This window comes from Berghia stephanieae, chromosome 10 (assembly GCF_034508935.2).
Source record: "Berghia stephanieae isolate SIO BIC M18660-M18661 chromosome 10, UCSD_Bste_1.3, whole genome shotgun sequence".
NCBI lineage: Eukaryota > Metazoa > Mollusca > Gastropoda > Nudibranchia > Aeolidiidae > Berghia > Berghia stephanieae.
This window is the reverse complement of record NC_088369.1, coordinates 26,388,654-26,412,660: the sequence shown is the minus strand read 5'-3', so window position 1 is coordinate 26,412,660 and position 24,007 is coordinate 26,388,654. Positions and strand designations below refer to the sequence as shown.

General features: G+C 36.9%; 1 protein-coding gene across 2 annotated transcripts in view; it reads left to right on the top strand.

Annotated features, from left to right (window-relative positions):
- Positions 1-24,007, top strand: part of LOC144980885 (diacylglycerol kinase delta-like) — a 204,945-nt gene that overhangs the window by 9,858 nt on the left and 171,080 nt on the right. For both annotated transcript variants that reach the window (XM_078928779.1, XM_078928778.1), the window contains exon 2: positions 13,347-13,591. In XM_078928779.1, coding sequence (XP_078784905.1) covers positions 13,439-13,591 — 153 coding nt within the window. In that variant the 5' untranslated portion in view covers positions 13,347-13,438. The remainder of the gene's footprint in view (positions 1-13,346; positions 13,592-24,007) is intronic.

The window sequence follows — 24,007 nt, the reverse complement described above, 5'->3', positions numbered from 1 at the left end:
AGCTTCTTAGCCAAGCGCATACTATCTATAGAAACTTAGATAACCACGCCTCTCGGACAGCCGTCATAATGTAAACAATGGCAGTGATTGGTAAACAAAGCACTACACAATTTTTACTATCGATGGTATTTGTCTAAGTTAAATACCCATTGTACTTTCCAACACAGAAAACTATGTGTAAACGGAAACGTTTATAAAATCGTGTGAAAACTAGTCACCCTTCTGGCGGTATAAAAAAGGAAAAACAATAATCAGCGACAGGTCGATTTCATTCACGTTATTGTTTACAAACAACCAACCATGCTTGTCCGTGTGAGCACGTGTGAATGTGTGTCACAAATTCCATGTTTTGATTGGTAAAAGATCTACTGGTTAATATGTACATACATTTTATAGATAGTATGCAGATGACGTCACTCAGGCCTTTGTTATTGTTTTTGCCATCCGCGTTTGTGAGTTGTTCTCACTAAACTGTATTAACCAGACTATAAAAGTTCATGGTTACACAGAGTTTGTGTGTTGGTCCGTTATACTTCCCGATGGCAATGTTGTGAACTCTTTGGCCAAGCGCATTCTATCTATAGATAGTATGCAGATGACGTCACTCAGGCCTTTGTTATTGTTTTTGCCACCCGCGTTTGTGAGTTGTTCTCACTAAACTGTATTAACCAGACTATAAAAGTTCATGGTTACACAGAGTTTGTGTGTTGGTCCGTTATACTTCCCGATGGCAATGTTGTGAACTCTTTGGCCAAGCGCATTCTATCTATAGGCAATGAGTCACAATTCTTAATGCCTCGAGCAAAAAAAAAAAAATAATTGAAAATATAATGTTTGGTCTATATCTCAAATCACGGAAGAGTTTAATGGTTGCATTACAATAAAATAATATTATCCATAATCTATAATATTATTATAGTCCATATCGATTAAATCTGTACGTAATGGATGTGGTGAGATTTGTATTCATTCATTAAACGTTTTGAGAGAATGTATAGATAGTATGCAGATGACGTCATTCAGGCCTTTGTTATTGTTTTTGCCATCCGCGTTTGTGAGTTGTTCTCACTAAACTGCATTAACCAGACTATAAAAGTTCATGGTTACACAGAGTTTGTCTTCGTCCGTTATACTTCCGGATGGCAATGTTGTGAACTCCTTGGCCAAGCGCATTCTATCTATAAAATTTATGAATTGTTAAAAAAGTCGAAAAATATACGTGTGTGTGTGTGTGTGTGTGTGTGTGATAGCATGTTTGTCTGTATGTGTGTGCATATAATTCGTCAACAATCAATGATTTATTGATGCTGTGCGTTTATCAAAAAAAAAAAAAACCTCGATACATTTCGCCAGCCGGATATGACGTACCAACACACAAAACTATGTGTAATCTTTAACTTTTATGGATAGTATGCACTTGGCTAAGAAGCTCACAAGAGAGTATAACGGACCAACACACAAACTATGTGTAATCATGAACTTTTATATGTCGTTCTATCTTGTTGTTGTAAACCTGATCTTCAGATTCACTTTTAAGATCAACGTTTTAATTCGAGTTAATGAATGTTTTCATTGAAGAGAGAGTGTTTTGGTTTTCTAAACGCTCATACACACACGCACGTGCGCGCGCACATACACACACACGCCCCCGCACGCGCGCACACGCACACACACACGCACGTATATAGATAGTTCGAAGATGACGTCACTCAGGCCTTTGTTATTGTTTTTGCCATCCGCGTTTGTGAGTTGTTCTCACTAAACTGTATTAACCAGACTATAAAAGTTCATGGTTACACAGAGTTTGTGTGTTGGTCCGTTATACTTCCGGATGGCAAAGTTGTGAACTCCTTGGCCAAGCGCATTCTATCTATACTATCTTTCGACTTTTCTAACCACAATGAATAGATAGAATGCGCTTGGCTAAGAAGTTCACACATTGCCATCCGGAAGTATAACGGACAAACACACAAAACTGTGTGTATCCATGAACGGTTATAGTCGGGTTAATACAGTTCAGTGAGCATTACTCATAAACGCTGATGGCAAGAAAACAATAACAAAGACACGAGTGACGTCATCTTCGAACTATCTATCTATCTATCTATATCTATATATATATATATATATATATATATATATATATATATATATATATATAGAGAGAGAGAGAGAGAGAGAGAGAGAGAGAGAGAGAAGGATAGAGATGAGGAAGAAAGAGAAAGAAAGAGACGGGGAGAGAAAGAGAGAGAGAGAGAGAGGGAGAGAGAGTGAGAGAGAGAGAGAGAGAGAGAGAGAGAGAGAGAGAGAGAGAGAAGGATAGAGATGAGGAAGAAATAGAAAGAAAGAGACAGGGGAGAAAGAGAGAGGAAAATGTATAGATAGATAGATAGATAGATAGATAGATAGATAGATAGATAGATAGATAGATAGATAGATAGATAGATAGATAGATAGATAGATAGAGATAGAAAATAGAGATAGACACACACACACACACACACACACACAGATAGAGAGAAGGAGGGGGAGAGAGATAGATAGATAGATACGTGGAGAGAAGAGAGAGAGAGAGAGAGAGAGAGAGAGAGAGAGAGAGAGAGAGAGAGAGAGAGAGAGAGAGAGAGAGAGAGAGAGCAGAAGGGATGTAGGGCTTGGACTAGTATTGCTACCAATTATTGCTAATTTTTTTGTCAAGATGAGGGTCACTTTCGATATATATATATCAATCGATAGAGATAGAACGAAGTTGACGTCACTCAGGTCTTTGTTATTGCTTTTTGCCATCCGCGTTTATGAGTGATTCTCACTAAACGGTATTAACCAGGCTACAATCGTTCAAGGTTACACATAGTTTTGTGTGTTGGTCCGTTATATTTCCGGATGGCAATGTTGTGAGCTTCTTATTCTTAGCCAAGCGCATACTATCTATAGGTATTTGAAGAACGCGTTTTCTGCCCAAGATCTTTTTAATGTGTGTATTTTTGTTTTCTTTTCTTTTGGTACGACAGAGTTAGCTACCCCCCCCCCCCCCGCCCCTTAGTGCATAAAGCGTTGACCTGCCCATTTCTATAAAAAGTTCGTACTACTAAGAATTTTTTGGCTCCACCTGCAGAGGAAATAAATGACTTACTCAAATTCAATAATGCGTGTCGTAAATGAAAATAAGGTACTAAACCAATATAGAAGTACACTTTATTTTATATTTAAGATCTGTTTATTGATGATTACCGTTTAGTTAAAATACTCACCAGTTCTGTCTGCCAGATCAATCGTATCAACATACTAAAGTGTAAACTATCACCTTTAATCCTTATAGAGGAAACGAAATAGACGTCTCTAAGGTTCTTTGTTATTGCTTTATGTTTGCCAGCCATTTTCATGAGTAGATATCACTAGATTATCTCAATCAGACTATAAAAACGTTCAAGTTTACTCATAGTTTTGTGTGTTTGTATGTTGTATACTGCTGGCTGTTATTGTGGGTTGTTTTTTACTAAACGCATAGCATCAATAGTGCATCGCCCATCATTTCTTTTCTTTTCCCCATCTTTCTGCGTCTTATTTTTCTTCTTCATTTATGGATCTTATTGGTTAATAATTAAAAATGTCTTACAAGATGACATAACGTCTGCCCTCACCTCCCCCCCCCCCCCCCCCCCCACCCCCACTCCCACCTCCCATTGCCCCACATCTCCTTAGTGATCAATAAATATAATATTATTATGTTTACATTCATTAACACTTTTTTTTCCGGTCACCGATACCCGCCCGCGTTCATGACGCTTGCTTTCCTTTCGTTGACGTATAATTAATATTGGACATAGACACTAAAAAATCTATAATCTAAAATGGGCTTTTATATATTTCAATTCAATTCAAAACGTTTATTTTAGGCAAATGCCAATATAAGAATATATTTTCATCAACAAGTCAAATAATAAAGCAAGGCAAACAATGATAATAATAATAATGATAACAACAGTAATATATAGCACAATATCCACTAATGTGCTTAAGCGCTTTACAAGGAGTCCCTGGCCAACAGCAACACTTAACATGTAGGCGGGACATGACGCCCGTTAGGCGACATTACATTATTTTCGGGCATAGACTACGGTCAGGTACTAATTTTACACCTGAGTACGGTGAGAGAATGTGATTAAAGAGCCTTTTCCAAGGACTCAACTATGCGCCGAGCGAGGCTCGAACCCGGGACCTTCCGATCCGAAAGCGAGTGTCATATCACTAGACCACGTAGCGCACTAAGAAGAGACCAAAGCGTCCCACTGTGATGAATAGATAGTATGCAGATGACGTCACTCAGGTCTTTGTTATTGTTTTTTGCCATCCGCGTTTATGAGTAATGCTCACTGAACTGTATTAACCCGACTATAAACGTTCATGGATACACACAGTTTTGTGTGTTGGTCCGTTATACTTCCGGATGGCAATGTTATGAGCTTCTAAGCCAAGCGCATACTATCTATAAGTAGCGAAACGCCTCTGTTATCAAGATCAGCGTGTTCAACCGACTCAGTGAATGAGCGATAGCCTGTCTGCATTGAATATTTCCAAATGAGACCAACTCGGAAAAAAAAAAATAAAATAAAAACCAAAAACAAACAAAACAAACAAACCGCCATCTTGTCTACTATTGTCTTGTTTCTTATCAATTTATTTATCTATTTACGTAGGTTCACTAAATTATTGTATTGTATTACCACTCGCCGCCATCGCCCCCCCCCCCAAATCCATGTCGTTAATGACTAACAGACAGTCGTAAACACGAGCGCGCACACATACAAACAAACGCACAGTCTGCCTGTCTAACTCGGCAGATACAATCACAGACCAAAGAGTGGGTGGATTACAATCAGTCAAGCGACACAAACATTGATCTTGATGTAAAGATTATCGTTTGTTTGATTGATTCGTTTTTGTACTTACCGGATTTTAAACCAGAATCCTACATATTATGAATTATTTATCTCACACGACATACCTATAGAGAACAAGTAACATTAATTTAGCGAACGAGTCTACATTAATAATAGAACAGTAAAGTTGGTGCAATAAAATAAACAATATCACGTGACCATTTTAGAAGCACTTGGCAAAACACATGTTCCTGGCTTTGACAGCTCACCTTCCAATGTAAATTATAGAAAAAAATAACCATTAAAAAATGTCTGTTAGGTGGAAAAAGAAACACATATTCATAAATACTCGATCACGCGTCAAATAATATCTAAATATTGATTTTTTATTAAACAAATGGTAAAATTTATCAAAAATTACTGTCGGTCTATTTTTAGACCACGGTCAACATTATTCTCCAAAATCAATGCGCTTGTGTGAACAAAACAAGAACTATTTGAAATCTGGTTTTCGGAATAATTTAGCCATATACAAAGAATTTAACTAAATAACAATTTTATTTGTACGTGTTTGTTTTTAACTGAATGTGTATTACCGACAATTTGAACGACAAAAACGGGAGACCTGTTTTGTGCGCAACGTCGTCCGGCTGCTAAAGTTCCTAATCACCAGCAAAGAATGGCAGTCCAACTCATGCAAAGGTAAGATTCCAATTTCAGTGTTTGAGTTTGTAATTTGTATCGATTGGTTTTGAGAGCAGGAAACGATTTAGTTCAATGTTAATCCATAAAAGCGTTCGGGTATTTAACTTTGGGTGTCTCACCGGCCTAATTTTAGAATGCGTTGTTTATTTGTTTTCATTTCACTTCGCAATTTGACTGTCACTGTCAGTTTCAGTCATTACAGTACAGCTTCACTCGCCGATTCTCACTTACAGATTTTACGTTTCCTTCACGTATGTCTGCTTCATGCTCATATTCAGTGAGTGATTCGAATACTGTGTGAGAGAAAACACTTTTCGTAATTTATGACATTTTATGGGTAACGTTTACAGTCTAGAACGTGTGTCAGTCATAACTTGACCGAAAAAGAAAACAGAAAGGAACAAAAAAAAAAAAAAAAAAGCAGAAAACCCCCTCCTCAGCAGGTGGAATCTCAACAAAAGTTGTATTTTTTAAATCCTTATCTTTCGTGGTGCGAAGCTTTCATCGCTTGTCATATTTTCTTGACTCTCGCTCTTTCCTAACCTGATAATAGATTTCGAAACAATCTTTAGGTCTTCATTCTCTCATTATCTGTTCATGACTGGAACTGGAAAAGGAACAAGACAAAGGCAAAGGGTCTCTGCCACCGATTTTCAATATCTTGTGTTGTTTGAGGGATTTAAGTTGGTAGCCGTTTTTGCCACATAAGACTTTTTGTTATTGTTTTTGCTGAGAGTCGATGGGAGAAGGAATGGCAGAGAGGGAGGAAGGGGTGGTGAAAAAATGAGAATGTCTGGGAAAAGAAAATGTCCCACTCAACCCCTTATCGCATCTTTGATATTTGGCAGGTGTCAAACTACATGTATGACGTTTTGGATCTTCCAAGCCTATTCGCCTTATTTGGTCGGTAGCTGTGTGAAAGAAAACATATTTTATTGTAAAATGCAGAGAGTGCGGTCTGATATTTTCGTCATCGCTATGATTATTTCCAGACAGGGTCTGCCAATAACGAAAATTGGTTATTCCCAGACAGATAAAGGGAGAAAAAACCCCAATATTTTTGTATTAAAAAAAAAAAAAAAAACAATTTTAAGAAATTCATGCTCAGAAACGGAACAAGGCCAAACAAAAAAGGAGAAAAGAATAGACTCGCTCAAAAAAAAAAAAGAAAAAAAAGGGGGTAGGGGGGGGGGGAAGGAAAGCGATTGAATTCGAATCTGTGCAGCTAAAATGAGCAACGAGTTTCCCTTGGCTCAAGAGAAGTGAAAATGAAAAAAACTGCGCTTAAGTTTTTGTATGAGTGTTGGGGGGGGGGGGGGGGTCGTTGGGGGTTTTGTTACAGTTTTATACACATCCCTGTTAGTTCAATCAATTTTTTGGGGAATGATCAAGAGGGGCCGGGTCCTACAACTCTTTACGGATTTCCCTTGGATTGAAATGAAAACTAAACCTCTCTGATTACTTTAGATTACCTAATTTTATTTCATACGTTGTTTTATGAAGAAGAAGCTTTTTAGGATTTTGTAATTCATAGGAATCACCATGATATGTGAAATGATGTCTTATCTAAATTTTGCCTCAGGAATAATAAGCGAACAATTTTGAAAAGCTCTCTCTGTTGATCGAATTATCAAAAATTTTATTTGTGATCAGATATTTTATTTGACTTTAAAATGAAATCTAGAGGCATTAAAATATATTCAATGTTTATAAGACTTTTCTTATGTGATCAGAAAGTTAAATACAGGAAATATTGATCAAATGAGTTCACCGGAAGGTAAATAAAAGCCCATTTTTTAAAAAGCTAATCGACATTGGTTATGTAATCTTGCCTTCATGATCATAAACCTCTGATAAAATTAGACCTGACCCAACGGTTTTAACAACCTTGTGGTATCTGAGTTCCAGGTCCATTAGGTTTTCTAATGTTTTTATTGAAAGCAAACCATTAAGAAATAGGTCATGTCTATATATTCAACATTGAATGATATTTCTTCTTACATTGAAATAAGTGGTTCTTTAGAGTAATAAGGCTCATGGAACTGGAGTTTTTCCTGTTTCTGTAACATGAAGCAACAGACCTTAAATAGTGCTTGATAACTTTCTTAAAAAATAAATGGTATTTCATTTTACTTTGAAATAATTGGTCCTTTAGAGTCATAAGGCTCATGGAACTGGAGTTTTTCCTATAACATGAAGCGACAGACTGTAACAAGTGCTTGCTAAAATCTGAATAAGTTGCACATTTACATTTTACTTGTAGAGTTAGATCCAGTTATTCATTCAAACATTGGTATCTTAATTTCGAATTGTCATTTAATTAATACATATAAAGTTAAATAAATCCAATGATAATAATTGATAAAATAAGGTAATTATAACTTTTATTCATTGTTTGGTCCATATGAATTTTACTTTATGATTTTGTGTGAGATGATATTGCTTTTTATGGGACCATGGGAAAATGGTTTAGAATGCCATGCTTATCATTTTTTTCAGATCTAAATAACATTACAACAAGAATGAGTCTCTGCATTCCTTTAATTGTTCTGGAAGCATTGGCCTGCCTATACCATGGGAATTAATCAAATTACATTCAGGAAGAAGTATCATAATTATTATTATTATCATCATCATCATCATCATTGAGTCTTGCCTTCAAGATTATCAAAATGGCTTTCATGTTACTGTATCTTATAGAATTCCTCATATATCATTATGGACACTTCTTTGTTGTTTTTTTTATTGGAATTAATGTTTTTCTTCTATATTCTATATTCTTCATAAAACCTCTCAGCTTTATTGATCTAATCTAGAGACTAGAGAGCGGTGATTAAGAGAACAGGACCATATTTTGCTTTCGAGCGTTTCTTAATTTTAAAAGCAGCTTACTGTAGTTTGTAAAGATTTTTAAAAACTTTTTTCTAACGGCAGTGTCTAATACACGTTAAAACCAATGCATATCTATCCCTATGTAATTTTTGGCAGTGATCTCTCCATTTTAATGGTATTGGCTAATGTTTCTTTATAAAAATGCCCTGTGAGCTTGTTATACACTTGAAAGAAACATTTACATAGGGAAGTCAAGAAGAATATAGCAAAAGAAACCTGCTTCCTTGGTTATGAATAAGAAATTTAAAAAGAAATAGGCAATGACCTCTTTATCTTGTCTACCATTTAACGTTATAATTATTTTTTAAAGTTTATTATATCCTTTTCTATATTTATAATTTAATTTATCAGCAAGATAAGAGTACTGACGAAACCATCTATGTAGCTGATTTGTAATGGTAGTAGAATTTGATAGATGGGACCATGTGATGTTGCAGAACATATTTTAATAAATTGTATTGCATTGTTTCATTTATCAGCAACATCATATTAAATAATGCAGTGGCTTAATCACAAACTTTCTGCAATTCATATGCAAGACAGTGATGCTTTTGTGCTACATTTCTCGAAATATTCACAAGGTTTCTGTATTTTGTAAATAAGACCATGTCGCTTTTGTCTTAACTGTTTAGTCGCAAATTCTGCCGTTGTATTCCATTTCTCGAATAAAATTCTTTTCTATTTATTCTATTTATTTGCAAAGTTTCTGCACTTTATAAACAAGAACATGATGCTTATGACTGGACAGGTTAATCGCAAATTCTTCCTTTGTGTTCCATTTCTCGAATCAAATTATATTAAATTCTATTAAATAATCATTTTAATGGCAAACTTTCTGCACTTGATAATTATATGCAAGACCATAATACTAAAGTCTACACAGGTTAATCGCATGTTCTGCCTAAGAAGTGCATTTCTTGAATCAGAACCTTTTTTAACCAAAGCTTTTGCTGAGGCTCTTACATCACAGATTTTTAAAAATGGAACTACACAGTTTCAGTAATAATTATCAATTTTTTTCTTTTTTTTTTTCTTTGTCTTTCACAGGATGAGAATACAAGCATACCTTTAATGGAGAAACATCATATCTATATTTTTTTAATGATTTCAGTGTGAATAACATGAATATGAATGAAATGACAATAAATATGATATAAATTTATAATCTGTTTTTAATTTATTTGGATTTCACAAGTTGTGTTATGGCACTCAGATACAGCAGGACGGGTGAGACTGAGAACCAATCCTCACAATAGCACTAGAGGTCTTGTATATGCAAGATGTGATTTCCATTGATACAGTTTAAAGACTGTCCTGTTTTTATTCATTCTGGTGAACGCTGTAGGGTTTTTTTTTTGTTTCTTGTTTTAAAAATGATTCTTTGGGCTTTTTTCTTTCAATCTAAGTCTATGACTTGATTGAATTCTGACTCAATGCAAATCAACTTTGTTCCAACTCCTCAACTTCAAATTACAATGAACTTGTGCGCCCTTCCTTCTCTGTTAACCTACAGGTTATTGGATATGTAACTTTAATACATATATGTACGTCTACCACAATGATAAACTAGCAATTTATCTAAATATCTTGCAATCGTCTTTTGTTATAACTTTTCATTCTGGGTTACACATAAAAGTTAGCACTGCCGGGTTACAAAAGTACTTTGATGTTAAAAAGATCAGCATCCTGTCATCTTACTTATATATTGGCAGGTGTAAGACTTATTCATTTTGCAAGTCATCATCGTCACAGTTTCGCACCAACACCGAACCCACTCCACAGCATCTGGGGAGCAGACCCTTGGGTCATGGTCAGTGCAGCTGAGCGCATCCTGGCATTCTCTAAGGATGTCTGCTCTGGGCACCCACATGTACACAAGCTACTCTCAGCCAGCCCCCACTTTTTCATGCTTCCAGTTGTTCTCACAAGTTTTGCCTGTGCTCTGTTCAGTGTTACCAATTCATTCCTGGGGAGCTCAGTTCCGTAGGACAGTTCTTCTCTCAGATCTCCAACAGCTTCATTTGCATGATTGTTCCACTCTCTCCACGTGGAACGCCTGTATACAGCTGCATGGTCAGGGTTCATGCTTTCTTCCATCGTGAAGCTCTTTCTCAACTTCAGTCTACTTGTCATTGGGCTGTGCCTTGGGTGCCTTGGGTCCATTTTCTATTCATATTTCTGGGCTTTGGAATCAGTGGCTCTTTGAATGTAGGGAGGTGCAATGCCAGCCAGCCGATGGAGGACTGGAACTGCAGTCGGTTTCAAGTTACTCTAATGATCCGGCAGGTGTTTTTTTGACATGGCAGGATCTTACTCAGACTGGTGAGACCTATTCGGCTGATGAATAGCAGAGGGCTACTATGGTTGTCCTGACTGTTTTCGGATCTGCTCCCCATGGCGTGTAAGTTTTTGCCTCTTTTCTTAGGAAGTTGTTTCTTGTGGACACCTTTGCTTTTGTTTTCTTTGTGTTCTGAGAAAAGGACATTGTGCGGTCTACGGTAACACCAAAGTACATGGGAAATGTGTTTTTATCCAATATGTTCCCATTCCAGATGTTCAGTTTCCTGTTTTCTTTAGGCTTGGCGGTTCTTTAAATGGAAAGCACACACTTGAGTTTTTCCTGGGTTGGCAAGTGAGTTCTTTAAATGTGGCCTCAGAGAGTGGCTCCAGGACATCCGTTAGTCTCTCCCCAATGGTCTTGAAATCAGAGGCCTGGGACACAAGACACAGATCATATAGAAACCCCCTGATGTTCTCAAAATGAGGTTGGTCGTTGGTATAAACGTTGAAAAGGATATGTGCAAGTACCGATCCTTGAGGGAGTCCGTTCTTTTGTGATCTGCTTTTCTTCCCATCCATTTCCACAAGAAAGTGACGGTTTGACATAAGGAATTTTATTATTGCAACTATTTTTGTGTTACGAGTTACCCTTGCAACCTTTAGGAGCAGTTTCCTATGATTGACTGTGTCATAGGCAGCTGCCAGGTCCACGAACACAGTTCATATAATTTGTTTGTTCTCGTAGAGATGACTGATCCTACCTCAATGGCGATAGGTCTGTATACTGATTTTGGAATGGGGTTGCCGACAGTTTTTGACATATCTAGAAGACACAAATGCAAGGTCTGGGTTGTAGCCTGTTCTCCAGCAAGCTCTTGGAAAGGATGCTTCATGCGTCATAGAAGAGTGTCAGTGTCAGATTATATTGGTCAGCCCATTCCTCAACAGTATCTCCATCTTTGTTGTTCTCATTGTATCCCCATTTGGTGCTGTGGCAGTTAAAGTCACCTATCACAATCATTGGTTTCTCACTAATGGTGGATGTAGTAACTTGCCACTTGAATGACGTTGGTGGAGGTTTGTTGACAGTAATATCACATTGAAGTGTCTGCTTTCAATTCTGAAATTTCCACCTCACTTAATGTCATGTCCTGGGTTGTATGTCACTATTGTTTTGTCTTTGACTTTGACGTAGTTAACGCTACCGTGAATGTTGCTTTCATGTTGTTTGACTAAATGCATGCCAGGGATGTTTAGTGCCACGGTCTTGTGCGTCTCTTGTAGTTGTAGACAGTACAGAGTTGCGTCGCTGGATTACTACAACACACACAACACCAACATTTTGCAAGTATCTTTAACACTTTTTAAAATCATTAATAAACGGTGATACTGACAACAACAATAATAATTGTTATTGTTATTATTATTATTATTATATTATTATTATTATTATTATTATTATTATTATTATTATTATTATTATTATTATTATTATTATTATTACTATTAGTAATAGTGGTAGTAGTAGTAGTAGTAGTAGTAGTAGAGGTCTTGTAGTAGAAATAGTAATAAGTAACAGTTGGACCAAGTACATAAATATGAATATTTATACAGCGCATTTCTACAGATAGACGTGAGCAATGCGCATCACAATGTTTCATATTTATCCCCCCACTTCAACAAGCCGTGTGGAACCATATTTCTTTGTCATACAGCCTGTTAGGCGACCCTTGTGTACTTAAACTGTCACTACACTAACCGCCATTTCTGTAGCCAGATACTCATTCAATCGAGTGGGGTAATGTGTGTATAATTTTTCAAGATTAGTCACCCATCCTATTACTGATCACACTTAGCATTGGCATTGCTCGACTTTTGTGACAAGACGAAAACCGTACCGCTAAGCCATACGGTCCATTAGTTCTAGATAGTATAAAAGTCTATATTTTTGTGGTATCCGTGGTTATAATACAGTAGTGGTAGTGCAGTTATAGTTATAGTGTAGAAGTAGTAGTTGTCTTCTGTCAAAAGGGTCATCTGAGCGAAGAGATGGGGATAGATTCGAATTTACTCTCTTCATTACATTGACCGTATGCTTTGACTTTGATCATTTGATACGCTGTAAAAAAAAAAAAAAGTATGGTCCGCCTTAACCAAAAACAAGCAACCATCTTCGTTTCCCTGGACATAGATATGGTTTTGTTTACGGGAGGAGGGGGAACCATGATTATGGTTTTCCTATAAAATAAAAGAAGGGGCATTTAGGCGATAAAAAATATGATCGTGGCCTCCCTAGCCATCTCAGACTCGGAGTAAACAGCTTGAATTTATTCGCGCCAACTTCAGTTTGCTGCCTTAGCAACATGTAAACAAAAAGTTGGTTGGATGCGCATGACATTACTAAAGGTCAATTGCAGCATAGTTCGGGTCATTTATAAAAAAATCTGGGTCGCGTTTGATGTCAAATGTCCGGTCACGTGATATTGTTTATTTTATTGCACCAACTTTACTGTTCTATACGAAAAGGAGTTGGGCAAAAAAAATAATCGAAGCGACACCTGTTTCCATCACGATTTTCTTTCATTACAGGCTGACCTCTGACCTTTCACCTGTATTGGCTTGCTCGGCGTGTGTCAAGGGTCTCTGCTTGTTGTGTGTTCTGCTAGATCAACACTGTCAACATGGCGAAAATGACCAAAAGTTGTTCGAATTCGGATGGGAAAATGACCGGTTTTGGATGCAATCAGGATGAATCTTCGGATAGCGATGGAGAAAGGGAACCGGCTAAAATATTTCATCGTCGGATTTCTACTAATAAGGATATCAAGACTTCGGTAAGTGTTGAGTTTAACTTTAACAAGTAATCTTATCGTTAATTTCTTGTCTGTTTTGCCTTTGTTTTTGCTATTCTAAATTCCATGTTATATATCACAATATAAAAACGGAAGAAAAAAGCATGGTCTGCGATGAGTTTCAAACGTTTTCTGTTACACGTTAATGTTTTCTAATAAACTTATTAAAAAGTAGATAAATGGCGATACATTTTATTAGCGAAAACTGTTGCTTGGAAACTATACCCGTTCCCATTTGTTTACAAAATCTGTCCGAAGATGATAATACGTTCGTGTACCTCACCGTCACAAGTTGATAGATCACGCTGTTGTCATTATCAATTTAACCAAGGAATTTTCGATTTTGGTCTGTCATTGTAAAGTTTAGATTCATCTCACTTTTCATAGCATGTCATTAATTCCTGTACGGAATGGCCGAACTGAAACTTAATCATCATTATCATACTACATTCTTCTCTCGTTTATTTATCATTTTAAACAATGAAGAATGTGTTGATTTGGTTTAAGAGCGCTTCCTTTTCAGCATTGGAACCATTACAATTTGGGTTATCAGAATCTTAAGCTTAGCGTCATACGTCCTCAATATAATATGTCAACTACATTTCCGTTGACTTTCACTGATTTCTCATACTTTCAAATAAGTGTTTTTATTTGCGGCTCTGGTGACCCAAATGGTTGTGGTCTAATTGTTGTAATGGAAATACTCTTAAACCACCGCAAAATATTGTCCATTACAACAAAAATCAGGCCCATAATTGCGTTTGGTTATCCGACCTACGAATATGTGCACATTGTTCTAAATCCATCGATTGCAATCTCAGTAACCGGTTGACCAACCCTCAATATTAAAAAAAATAAAATCGAAAAGACCAGCTGAGAAAATCAGTTGTTTATTGTTTTTAATTGTGTAAAGTAAAGTTTATCTTCAGTTCGAGATGTGTATTGCTTTTGTATACACAACCAACCTATGATTTGTATAAATACCGATATCCAATCTCTACATCTGACAATAGGAAGAAATCTCTTTTTTTTTTTTAATTTTAAAGGATATTGACCACTTGACTAAATTGCATAGATATGTGAGTAAAGAGCCTTTTCCAAGGACTCTACTATGCGCTGAGTGAGAGGCTCGAACCCAGGACCTTCCGATCCGAAAGCGAGTGTCATACCACTAGACCACCTAGCCGCACAATCCAGGTTGCAGACTTGTTACTGCATTCGTATACAGTCTCAAAACTACCAGGCAGCCTTGTCACAATACAACTCTCAACCAGATGCTCTGCGGTTTTGGATCCTTTGCTGCAATGCGTACATGTGGGACAGGTGGAAAGTCCCCACTGATATAGGGTGACTGCTATGAGACTGGTTCAAGACCTTAGTTTGTTTGCAGCCAGCCAGTGCCTCCTTTTGCTTGGACAGAAGCCTGGCAACCTTCTGTCCCAGTTTAATTGGTCATCACCTTGTTTGGTGGGGTTACTGACATACTTATTGGAGAGGCCAAGGTTTATTTGGTGGACCATCATAAGGTCATCATGGAAGACAAGCCTGACGCTGGTGCCCTGGACAGACCGCTGGATAAGCATGTACTTTACTAAATGGTGATCCAAACCAGTGTTGGAATGGCTTTGACCACCCGGGCACACACTATTTTCTGTTATGTTCTATATGGTAGGAATCTTCTAGCAAGTTCCCTTTCTAGCTTGAGCTATATAGTGCTGAAAAGGGTGTTGTTTGACAGAACTATATTGGGCCTTGTCTTCCCTCATTGAAATGGAAATTATTTTTTTTTTGAAACGCAAAAAAAAAATTGAGATTTTATGTAATACATTATCCACCAAATAGACTCAAAGCGCTTTACAAGATCTCACTAGCCAACAGCAACAGCTAACATGTAGGACGAGACATGATGCCTATTTGACAATATGAGAGTTTTTCAGACAGAAGCAATGCTTGTAACATTGTACACTGAATACGGTGGAGAATATGAGTAAAGAGCCTTTTCCCAGGATTCAACTATGCACTGCTCAGAGCGGGGCTCGAACCCGGGACCTGAATACGAGTGCCATAACACAAGATCACATAGCCGCACATTACTGCTTTCCTTGACAACCGTTCTGTTGATGGGATAATTTCTTCACCTTTTTCATTGTAATAAAACTTACTTGTATCTCCAGCATTGATTGCATTGATTGGGACTTCAGCTCTGATTTTTATATTTTGAATAAGGTTGATTTATATATTCCTCAAAGAGTATCCAATTTCTTACAATATTGGCACTCATCAAATACCTGAATCCAAAGTCATTTTGACTGTTCTTACAATAATGGCACTTATCAACTACCTAAATCCAAAGTCATTTTGACTGTTCTTACAATAATGGCACTTATCAACTACCTAAATCCAAAGTCATTTTGACTGTTCTTACAATAATGGCACTTATCAACTACCTAAATCCAAAGTCATTTTGACTGTTCTTACAATAATGGCACTTATCAACTACCTAAATCCAAAGTCATTTTGACTGTTCTTACAATAGTGGCACTTATCAACTACCTAAATCCAAAGTCATTTTGCCTGTTCTTACAATAATGGCACTTATCAACTACCTGAATCCAAAGTCATTTTGACTGTTCTTACAATAATGGCACTTATCAACTACCTGAATCCAAAGTCATTTTGACTGTTCTTACAATAATGGCACATATCAACTACCTAAATCCAAAGTCATTTTGACTGTTCTTACAATAATGGCACTAATCAACTACCTAAATCCAAAGTCATTTTGACTGTTCTTACAATAATGGCACTTATCAACTACCTGAATCCAAAGTCATTTTGACTGTTCTTACAATAATGGCACTTATCAACTACCTAAATGCAAAGTTAAATCCTCTGAAAATAGAAGAAAATTAACTCTAGTTTTTGGGATCTTGGAACACACTGTAAAACTTTGCTTGTCCACTGTGTGTCTTAAATAACGTAAAGATATGAAAAAATGTGTATGGATCTCTCAAAAAAGACTGATCTTTTAGGATAGTTGTACAACGCCACTACCACATTATCAAATTCATCTGCAGTGTTTCATTCATCCTGTTTGTCGATAAAGGGGAAACCCGAAACGTCTATTCTATCTGTTTTCGCAATTAAATTGAAGCTTACATTCAATTTCATATTGTTATTTATGGTCTTATATAAGGCAGTTTACAAATGTTATCATTACCTCACTCGATTTACGTGTGACTGGATCCCTGGTTGTGGGCAAGGACTGATTTGTTGAGGTTGCTGGTTAAAATGAAATGGTATCAGGCTGTGTGATATTTATTCAGGATTGCGACAACGCTGAGAGAAAGGGAGGGAGAGAGAGAGAGAGAGAGAGAGAGAGAGAGAGAGAGAGAGAGAGAGAGAGAGAAAGAGAGAGAGAGAGAGAGAGAGAGAGAGAGGGGGAGAGAGAGAGAGAGAGAGAGAGAGAGAGGGAGAGATTGAGAGATAGGCAGATAGATAGAGAGATGGATGGATGGAAAGATTGTTGGATATATATATATATATATATATATATATATTATATATATATGTATTATATATATATATATATATATATATATATATATATATATATATGAGTAGATATATATAGAGAGAAAGAACTATAGATAGATGAATAGATAGATAAATAGACATATATCGGTAGATAGATTGATTATATATATAGACAGATTAATGGAGATAGATAGGAAGGTAGGTAGGTAGGTGCTTAGTTGTATGTGGATTGATGCATCCCGATGGATGGAGAGATAATAAATACACATACACACACACACACAAACACACACACACACACACTCAGAGCGAGAGCGAGAGAGAGAGAGAGAGAGAGAGAGAGAGAGAGAGAGAGAGAGAGAGAGAGAGAGAGAGAGAGAGAGAGAGAGAGAGAGAGAGAGAGAGAGATGGATGGATGATTTGTTGTATGGATTGATACATACATAGATGGGTGGAGAGATAGATAGAGAATTGGGATTGGGGGGGGGGGGGGAAGACAGTAGGAAAAAATAAATGTAGATAGGAGAATTAAATGAGAGTAAATTAGTAAAATTATTTACCGTATCCCAACCCCCTTCTTCTAACCCACCAACCACCCACGCAATAACGTTGTCACATGAAAGAAAGACTGTTTCTAGTTTCTGCTGAATACCACCATGAAGGTCATCTATGGCCTGTGTGTTATTATCCAGGGTAATAGCAGGAAATGTGTTACTGGGTTACCGTTATTAACCTTAATCATCATTATCATCATCATCATCATCATCATCATCATCATCATCATCATCATCATCATCATCATCATCATCATCATTATCAGCATCATCATCAGCATCGTCGTCGTCATCATCGTCTAATTTATTTTTTAATGAGCTTTTATATACCGCGATATCCACTTATTGTGCTCAAAGCGTTTTACAAAGGTTCCCTGACTAACAGCAACATGTAGCATGTAGAACGAAACATGAGGCCTGTTAGGTGATATTACATTTTTTTTCCGATAGAGCCAACGCTGTTAATGGCCAGGTGCTCATTTTACATCTGAGAAAGAATGTGAGTAAAGAGCCTTTTCCAAGGACTCAACTATGTGCCGAGCGAGACTCAAACTCAGGACCTTCCGATCCGAAAGCGAGTGTCATACCACTAGACCACATAGCCGCACATCGTCGTCGTCATCGTCATTATTATCATCATCGTCATCATCATCACCATTATCATTAAATGGACACCCCAAACACACACCGATAAACTAAATATACTTGATAGCAGTTGAAAACCTACTGTACTCTTATAACATAATTACTTTTATTCGTGAATTCCTCTATTTATATATATCTAGGTGCTGAAATGTGAGCTGATGAATGTGTCAAATGCACAATGAAACTCCTCAAAATGAAAAAAAAAACCCACTAAAAAACACAGTATAAAACAATTAAAAAGCGCAGCTATAACAACAACGGGGACCGAATAAAAAGAACGACCCCCCCCCCCTCTCCCCAAAACAACCCCCCCCCCCGCCCAAAAAACAAACAAACAAAACAATACAGAATTTAAGCACAATCCAATTCTGCTTACAGAACAGCAAAACAAACAAACAAAAATTGTCTGCATATAGAACAACAATACAAAATATTATTTGTCTGCATATAGAACAAGAAAATAAACTAATTTTTATTAACCAAAAAAAAATTAAATAAAATAAATAATAATAAAACTAAACTAAACAAAACAAAAATAACCCCAAAATAAAACCAAAATTCGTCTGAAGATAGATCAAGACATAATATAAACAACATTCATCAGCATGTGGAACAACGTCGAAACAGGGGGGGGGGGGGGGGGGGGGACCAAACTCGTACGAACGTAGAACTACGAAACAGAGTAAAATAAGCAAAACTCGTCTGAAAGAACTCTGAATAAAACCAAAGCTTGTCTGCATAGAGTTCTATATGACCTTTTTGCACCGCTACAGAGTGATGTTTACACTGGTGTGGTTGTTTACATCAGTTGAATGGCTAGAATTGATTAATTTTTTATTTTTTTTGTTTCGCACTATGGCTTAGCTCACTTATTATCATTTTTTTTAAAGAGTCCAGGCAAGAAATGCAAACAAATCCGTCTTAATACGGCATGATTTCGGGCTGTTTTTGATGCTAAAATTGAATTTACAGTTTAAAATACGAGACTTTGGTTAAGAGGTTTATTGATGCTATGCGTTTACATCGAATATTCACAGCATGGGATTTTTAAGTTTGTGAAAATCTCCACTTGAGTGATTGAATAATTCATAAGTACCTACTTTATGCCATATGTGCCTTGTGTGTGTGTGTGTGTGTGTGTGTGTGTGTGTGTGTGTGTGCGTGTGCGCGTGTTTGTGTGTGTGCCAAGTATTGGTCAATTATAATTCAAAAATAACCGTAGGTAACTTAACAAAATGGGGTAGGCTATATTATGGTTTCACTTCTTAATGAATGCAATAGTATTATTTTTATATCACGTCCTCTCTCTCTCTCTCTCTCTCTCTCTCTCTCTCTCTCTCTCTCTCTCTCTCTCTGTCTCTCTTTATGTTGAGGTGTATGTGTGTGCATTACAATTTGAGTTTTAAGTGCAGCTTCATTGGTTTTAATTGTATTCGTTAAGTTAACGCAGATTCTTCCTCTCCTCCCCCCATTCTTCTTCTTCTTCTTCTTCTTCTTCTTCTTCTTCTTCTTCTTCTTCTTCTTCTTCTTCTTCTTCTTCTTCTTCTTCTTCTTCTTCTTCTTCTTCTTCTTCTTCTTCTTCTCCTACTACTAGTACTATTACTATTACTACTACCACTACTACTACTACTACTACTACTACTACTACTACTACTACTACTACTACTACTACTACTACTACTACTACTACTACTACTACTACTACTTATACTATTACTACTACTACCACCACTACCACCACCACTACTACATCTTAGCGGCTATGAGGTCTTGTGGTATGACACTCGCTTTCGGATCGGAAGGTCCTGGGTTCGAGCCTCGCTTGGCGCATAGATGAGTCCTTGGAAAAGGCTCTTTACTCATATTCTCTCACCGTACTCATGTGTAAAATGAGTACATGTCCGTTACCAGCGTTGTCTCTGTCCGAAAAAAATATAATATCGCCTTACAGGCGTCATGTCTTGTCCTAAATGTTAAATGTTGCTGTTGGCTAGGGACCCCTTGTAAAGCGCTTTGAGCACGTTTAATGGATATCGCGCTATATTAAAGCTCAATTTAAATTTTTAAAATCTTAATTTCCTCCTCTTTATCTTCATTATCTTCATCCTCTTTCTTGGGTCACGTTTATTCAACTTCAACCAGCCTTCTGATATAAACCCATCCATGACTCCTACGCTCTTCATAATAATAATAATATAACCCTGATTCTCATTTCCCCTCGATAAAATCACTCGGTTCTCGAATCGGAGAATTACCATCACACAATGATGACGCACTTCGGCATTAGCATTTTGAAAACAAAAGCACATTCATTGTCTTTCCTAAGATTTTAGATCAAAAAAAGTTTTATTTTGATTTCGGTTGTTGCTAAGACGGAAATAGGGTTCAACAGTGGTGTCGTCACTTCCCTCGTATGACTCATAGTAGTAACTTAGTAACTGGTTCTAAACTATCGGAAAAATGGCGGGCGCCCTTATGAAACACTTCTCCGACGCGCATAAAAGTGCATCTTGTGGAGAAAAACATTATAAATCTGATCATGTTTTGACTTTTATACATTCTGATCACATGACTTGTGAAAAAGTTCTAGCCAGCATGAAGAATAAAAAGTACCGATTTTCTTTGTTTAGAACCAAGCTGTTCGTTGCTGGGCAGACGTGACATCAGTTGATTGAATCCTATTCTCTGAGGACCAAAATTTTTTATCGGAGTAATCTGTGTTACACACCCACGCACCCACGCAATCGGAACAGTGGTCATTTATTTATCCTCGTGTTTTCGGCAGGACAGCAGCCGGGCGGAATGACCGCATGGGTTTTGGACACACGAGTCAAAGAGATTTTTAACTGCAAGAAACTGTGGACTGTAAAAAGCAATGTATTGATAGTATGCGCTTGGCTAAGAAGCTCATAACATTGCCATCCGAAGTATAACGTACCAACACACAAAACTGTGTGTATCCATGAACGTTTATAGTCTGGTTGATACAGTTCAGTGAGCATTACTCATAACCGCGGATGGCAAAATACAATAACAAAGACCTGAGTGACGTCATCTTCGAACTATCTATTAACAGGTCAAAAAAAAAAAAAGAAAAAAAAAAGACAAGAAAAGAAAAGAAAAAAGAACCCCCCCCCCCCCACCAAAGATAAAAAAGAACAAATACCAAACGCGGAAAGCCGGAACGTTTCGGGCTAAAAACTATTCTTCAGTCAATAACAAAACAATAAAAGCATCAATACATTACTTTAATATTTACTAAATCTTTTTTTTTTAATTCTGCCGTCTATCTGGGGTTTAAAGTAATATATTTATGATGTTTTTACTGTTGGTTGAAGAAGGGCTTTGAGCCCGAAACATGTGTTTTGGTATATTGTTCATTTTTGAAGATCCTGTTATATATATATTTTTTTAATTAACTGAGACACGAAGTTGGTCTCACATTTAATTGAATCTCGACGCCCACGGCTTGGTGTTCGTGGAATCTTTTATTCCAATTTCTATAAATAGTTCGAAGATGACGTCACTCATGTCTTTGTTATTGTTTTTGCCATCCGCGTTTATGAGTAATGCTCACTGAATTGTATTAACCTGACTATAAACGTTCATGGATACACACAGTTTTGTGTGTTGCTCCGCTATACTTCCGGATGGCAATGTTATGAGCTTCTGAGCCAAGCGCATACTATCTATAAATAGTTTATTGTGAGATTGCTATTTCTGTTTACCTATAATAATTATTATAACGCTATATAAGTTTAATGCTTGGTTTGCGAATTTCACATCTAGTGAAATGAAGAACGAATTTAAATAGTTTTATAATAAAAATAATATAGAAAATGAAATTTCCTTTCATTGATCCCATAAAGGAAAGTGTGACCCAGCGTCTCAAAACGGTATTTTGTTGGGGGAAAAACTAATATATTTTATTAAATTGATAAGATTATTTTTTTTCGATTATTTTACAAGAAAAAATAAAAGTTGAGCTTTTATATAGAGTAATATCCACTAAACGTGCTCAATGCGCTACACACACACACACACACACACACACAACACACACACACACAACACACGCATTTTGTGTTATTATGTTGCAAATGTAATATAATTTATTTCCTTTTCTTATCTACGTTTGCCCGAAGAAGGCTGATCGACGAAACGTCGTTTACTTTGAGTTTTATCTTGAGTCATTTTTACTCCTATTACTTTACAAAAGATTTAGGCATCTCTAGATTTTGGTATAAAGACCGTACCGCTGAGCCATGCTGTCCGGTCTTTTATGATTTTGTAGTATGGCACTTGGCTTCCGAGCTGCGGGTACATGGTTCGATTGCTGCTATAAGGGGCGCAAATTTGGTCCATAGGCAAGGCGCTTTGCTCACATTCTCTAGCTTACGCAGTGTAAAATGATTATTTCAAATTAAGAAACTAGGGAGTAGGTACCGGTGTAAGATAAAGAAAGAAAATTACAAGGAAAAAAACCCCCCAAAACATCCCAAAATTAGTCTACCTCGACTGGGGATCGAACCTCAGACCTTCTGATTACCGGTAATCAGCAGGTATTCTTACAGACCTCATGTCTTGTCTTAAATGCTAACTAAATTGTTTGATGCTATTTATTTAGTTATAACGCTAGTCTATTCCAAGTTTACTTACCGCCAGATCTAATAGACCCAGCTACCCAATCACTGTTTGAGGGGCAGAAAAACATCTCCACTTCACCCAGAATCGATTTCTGTCTCTTTGCAAGTTAAGCGAGTGCTCTACCAACTGAGCTATAGAGGGAATAAAATTGACATCACTCAGCTCTTTGTTATTGTTTCAAAATAGTCATTTTAGTGATTACTTCTCACTATGTTATATCAACCGGACTATAGATAGAACGAAGATGACGTCAATAGGACCTTTGTTTTTATTTTTTGCCATCCGCGTTTGTGAGTTGTTCTCACTAAACTGTATAAAAGTTCATGGTTACACATAATTTTGTGTGTTGGTCCGTTATACTTCCGGATGGCATAGTTGTGAACTCCTTGGCCAAGCGCATTCTATCTATAGATAGAATGAAGTTGACATCAATAGGGCCTTTGTTTTAGTTTTTTTTGGCCATCCGCGTTTATGAGTAATTCTTACTCAACTACATTAACCTGACTATTAATGATCATGGCTACACATATTTTTGTGTGTTGGTCCGTTATACTTCCGGATGGCAATGTTGTGAAATCCTAAGCCAATCGCATTTATTATCTATAAATGTTCAAGGTTACTCACCGTTTTGTGTGTTGGTACCTTGGCGGATGTTGTGAGTAGTTTTCCTCAATGCATAACACCAATCGGGACCCAACTATCATATTTATTGATTTTTTTAAGTATTGGTGAGAGTGTTAAACCAAAGCTATTAAGCTTTTCATTGGTTTTTATTAATCTATATTTGAAAGTCAGCAGCAGGTGTCGCCGCCCACAAATGGCCGGTGTGAAAACTAGTCAAGACAGGAAATCATTGACTAAGGAGTATTTTAAATGCTGTTTTAAATTTCCTCTTAAACTATTTGTGTTTGAATGATTTTATGAGAGAGAGAGAGAGAGAGAGAGAGAGAGAGAGAGAGAGAGAGAGAGAGAGAGAGAGAGAGAGAGAGAGAGAGAGAGAGAGATTTCAACAACC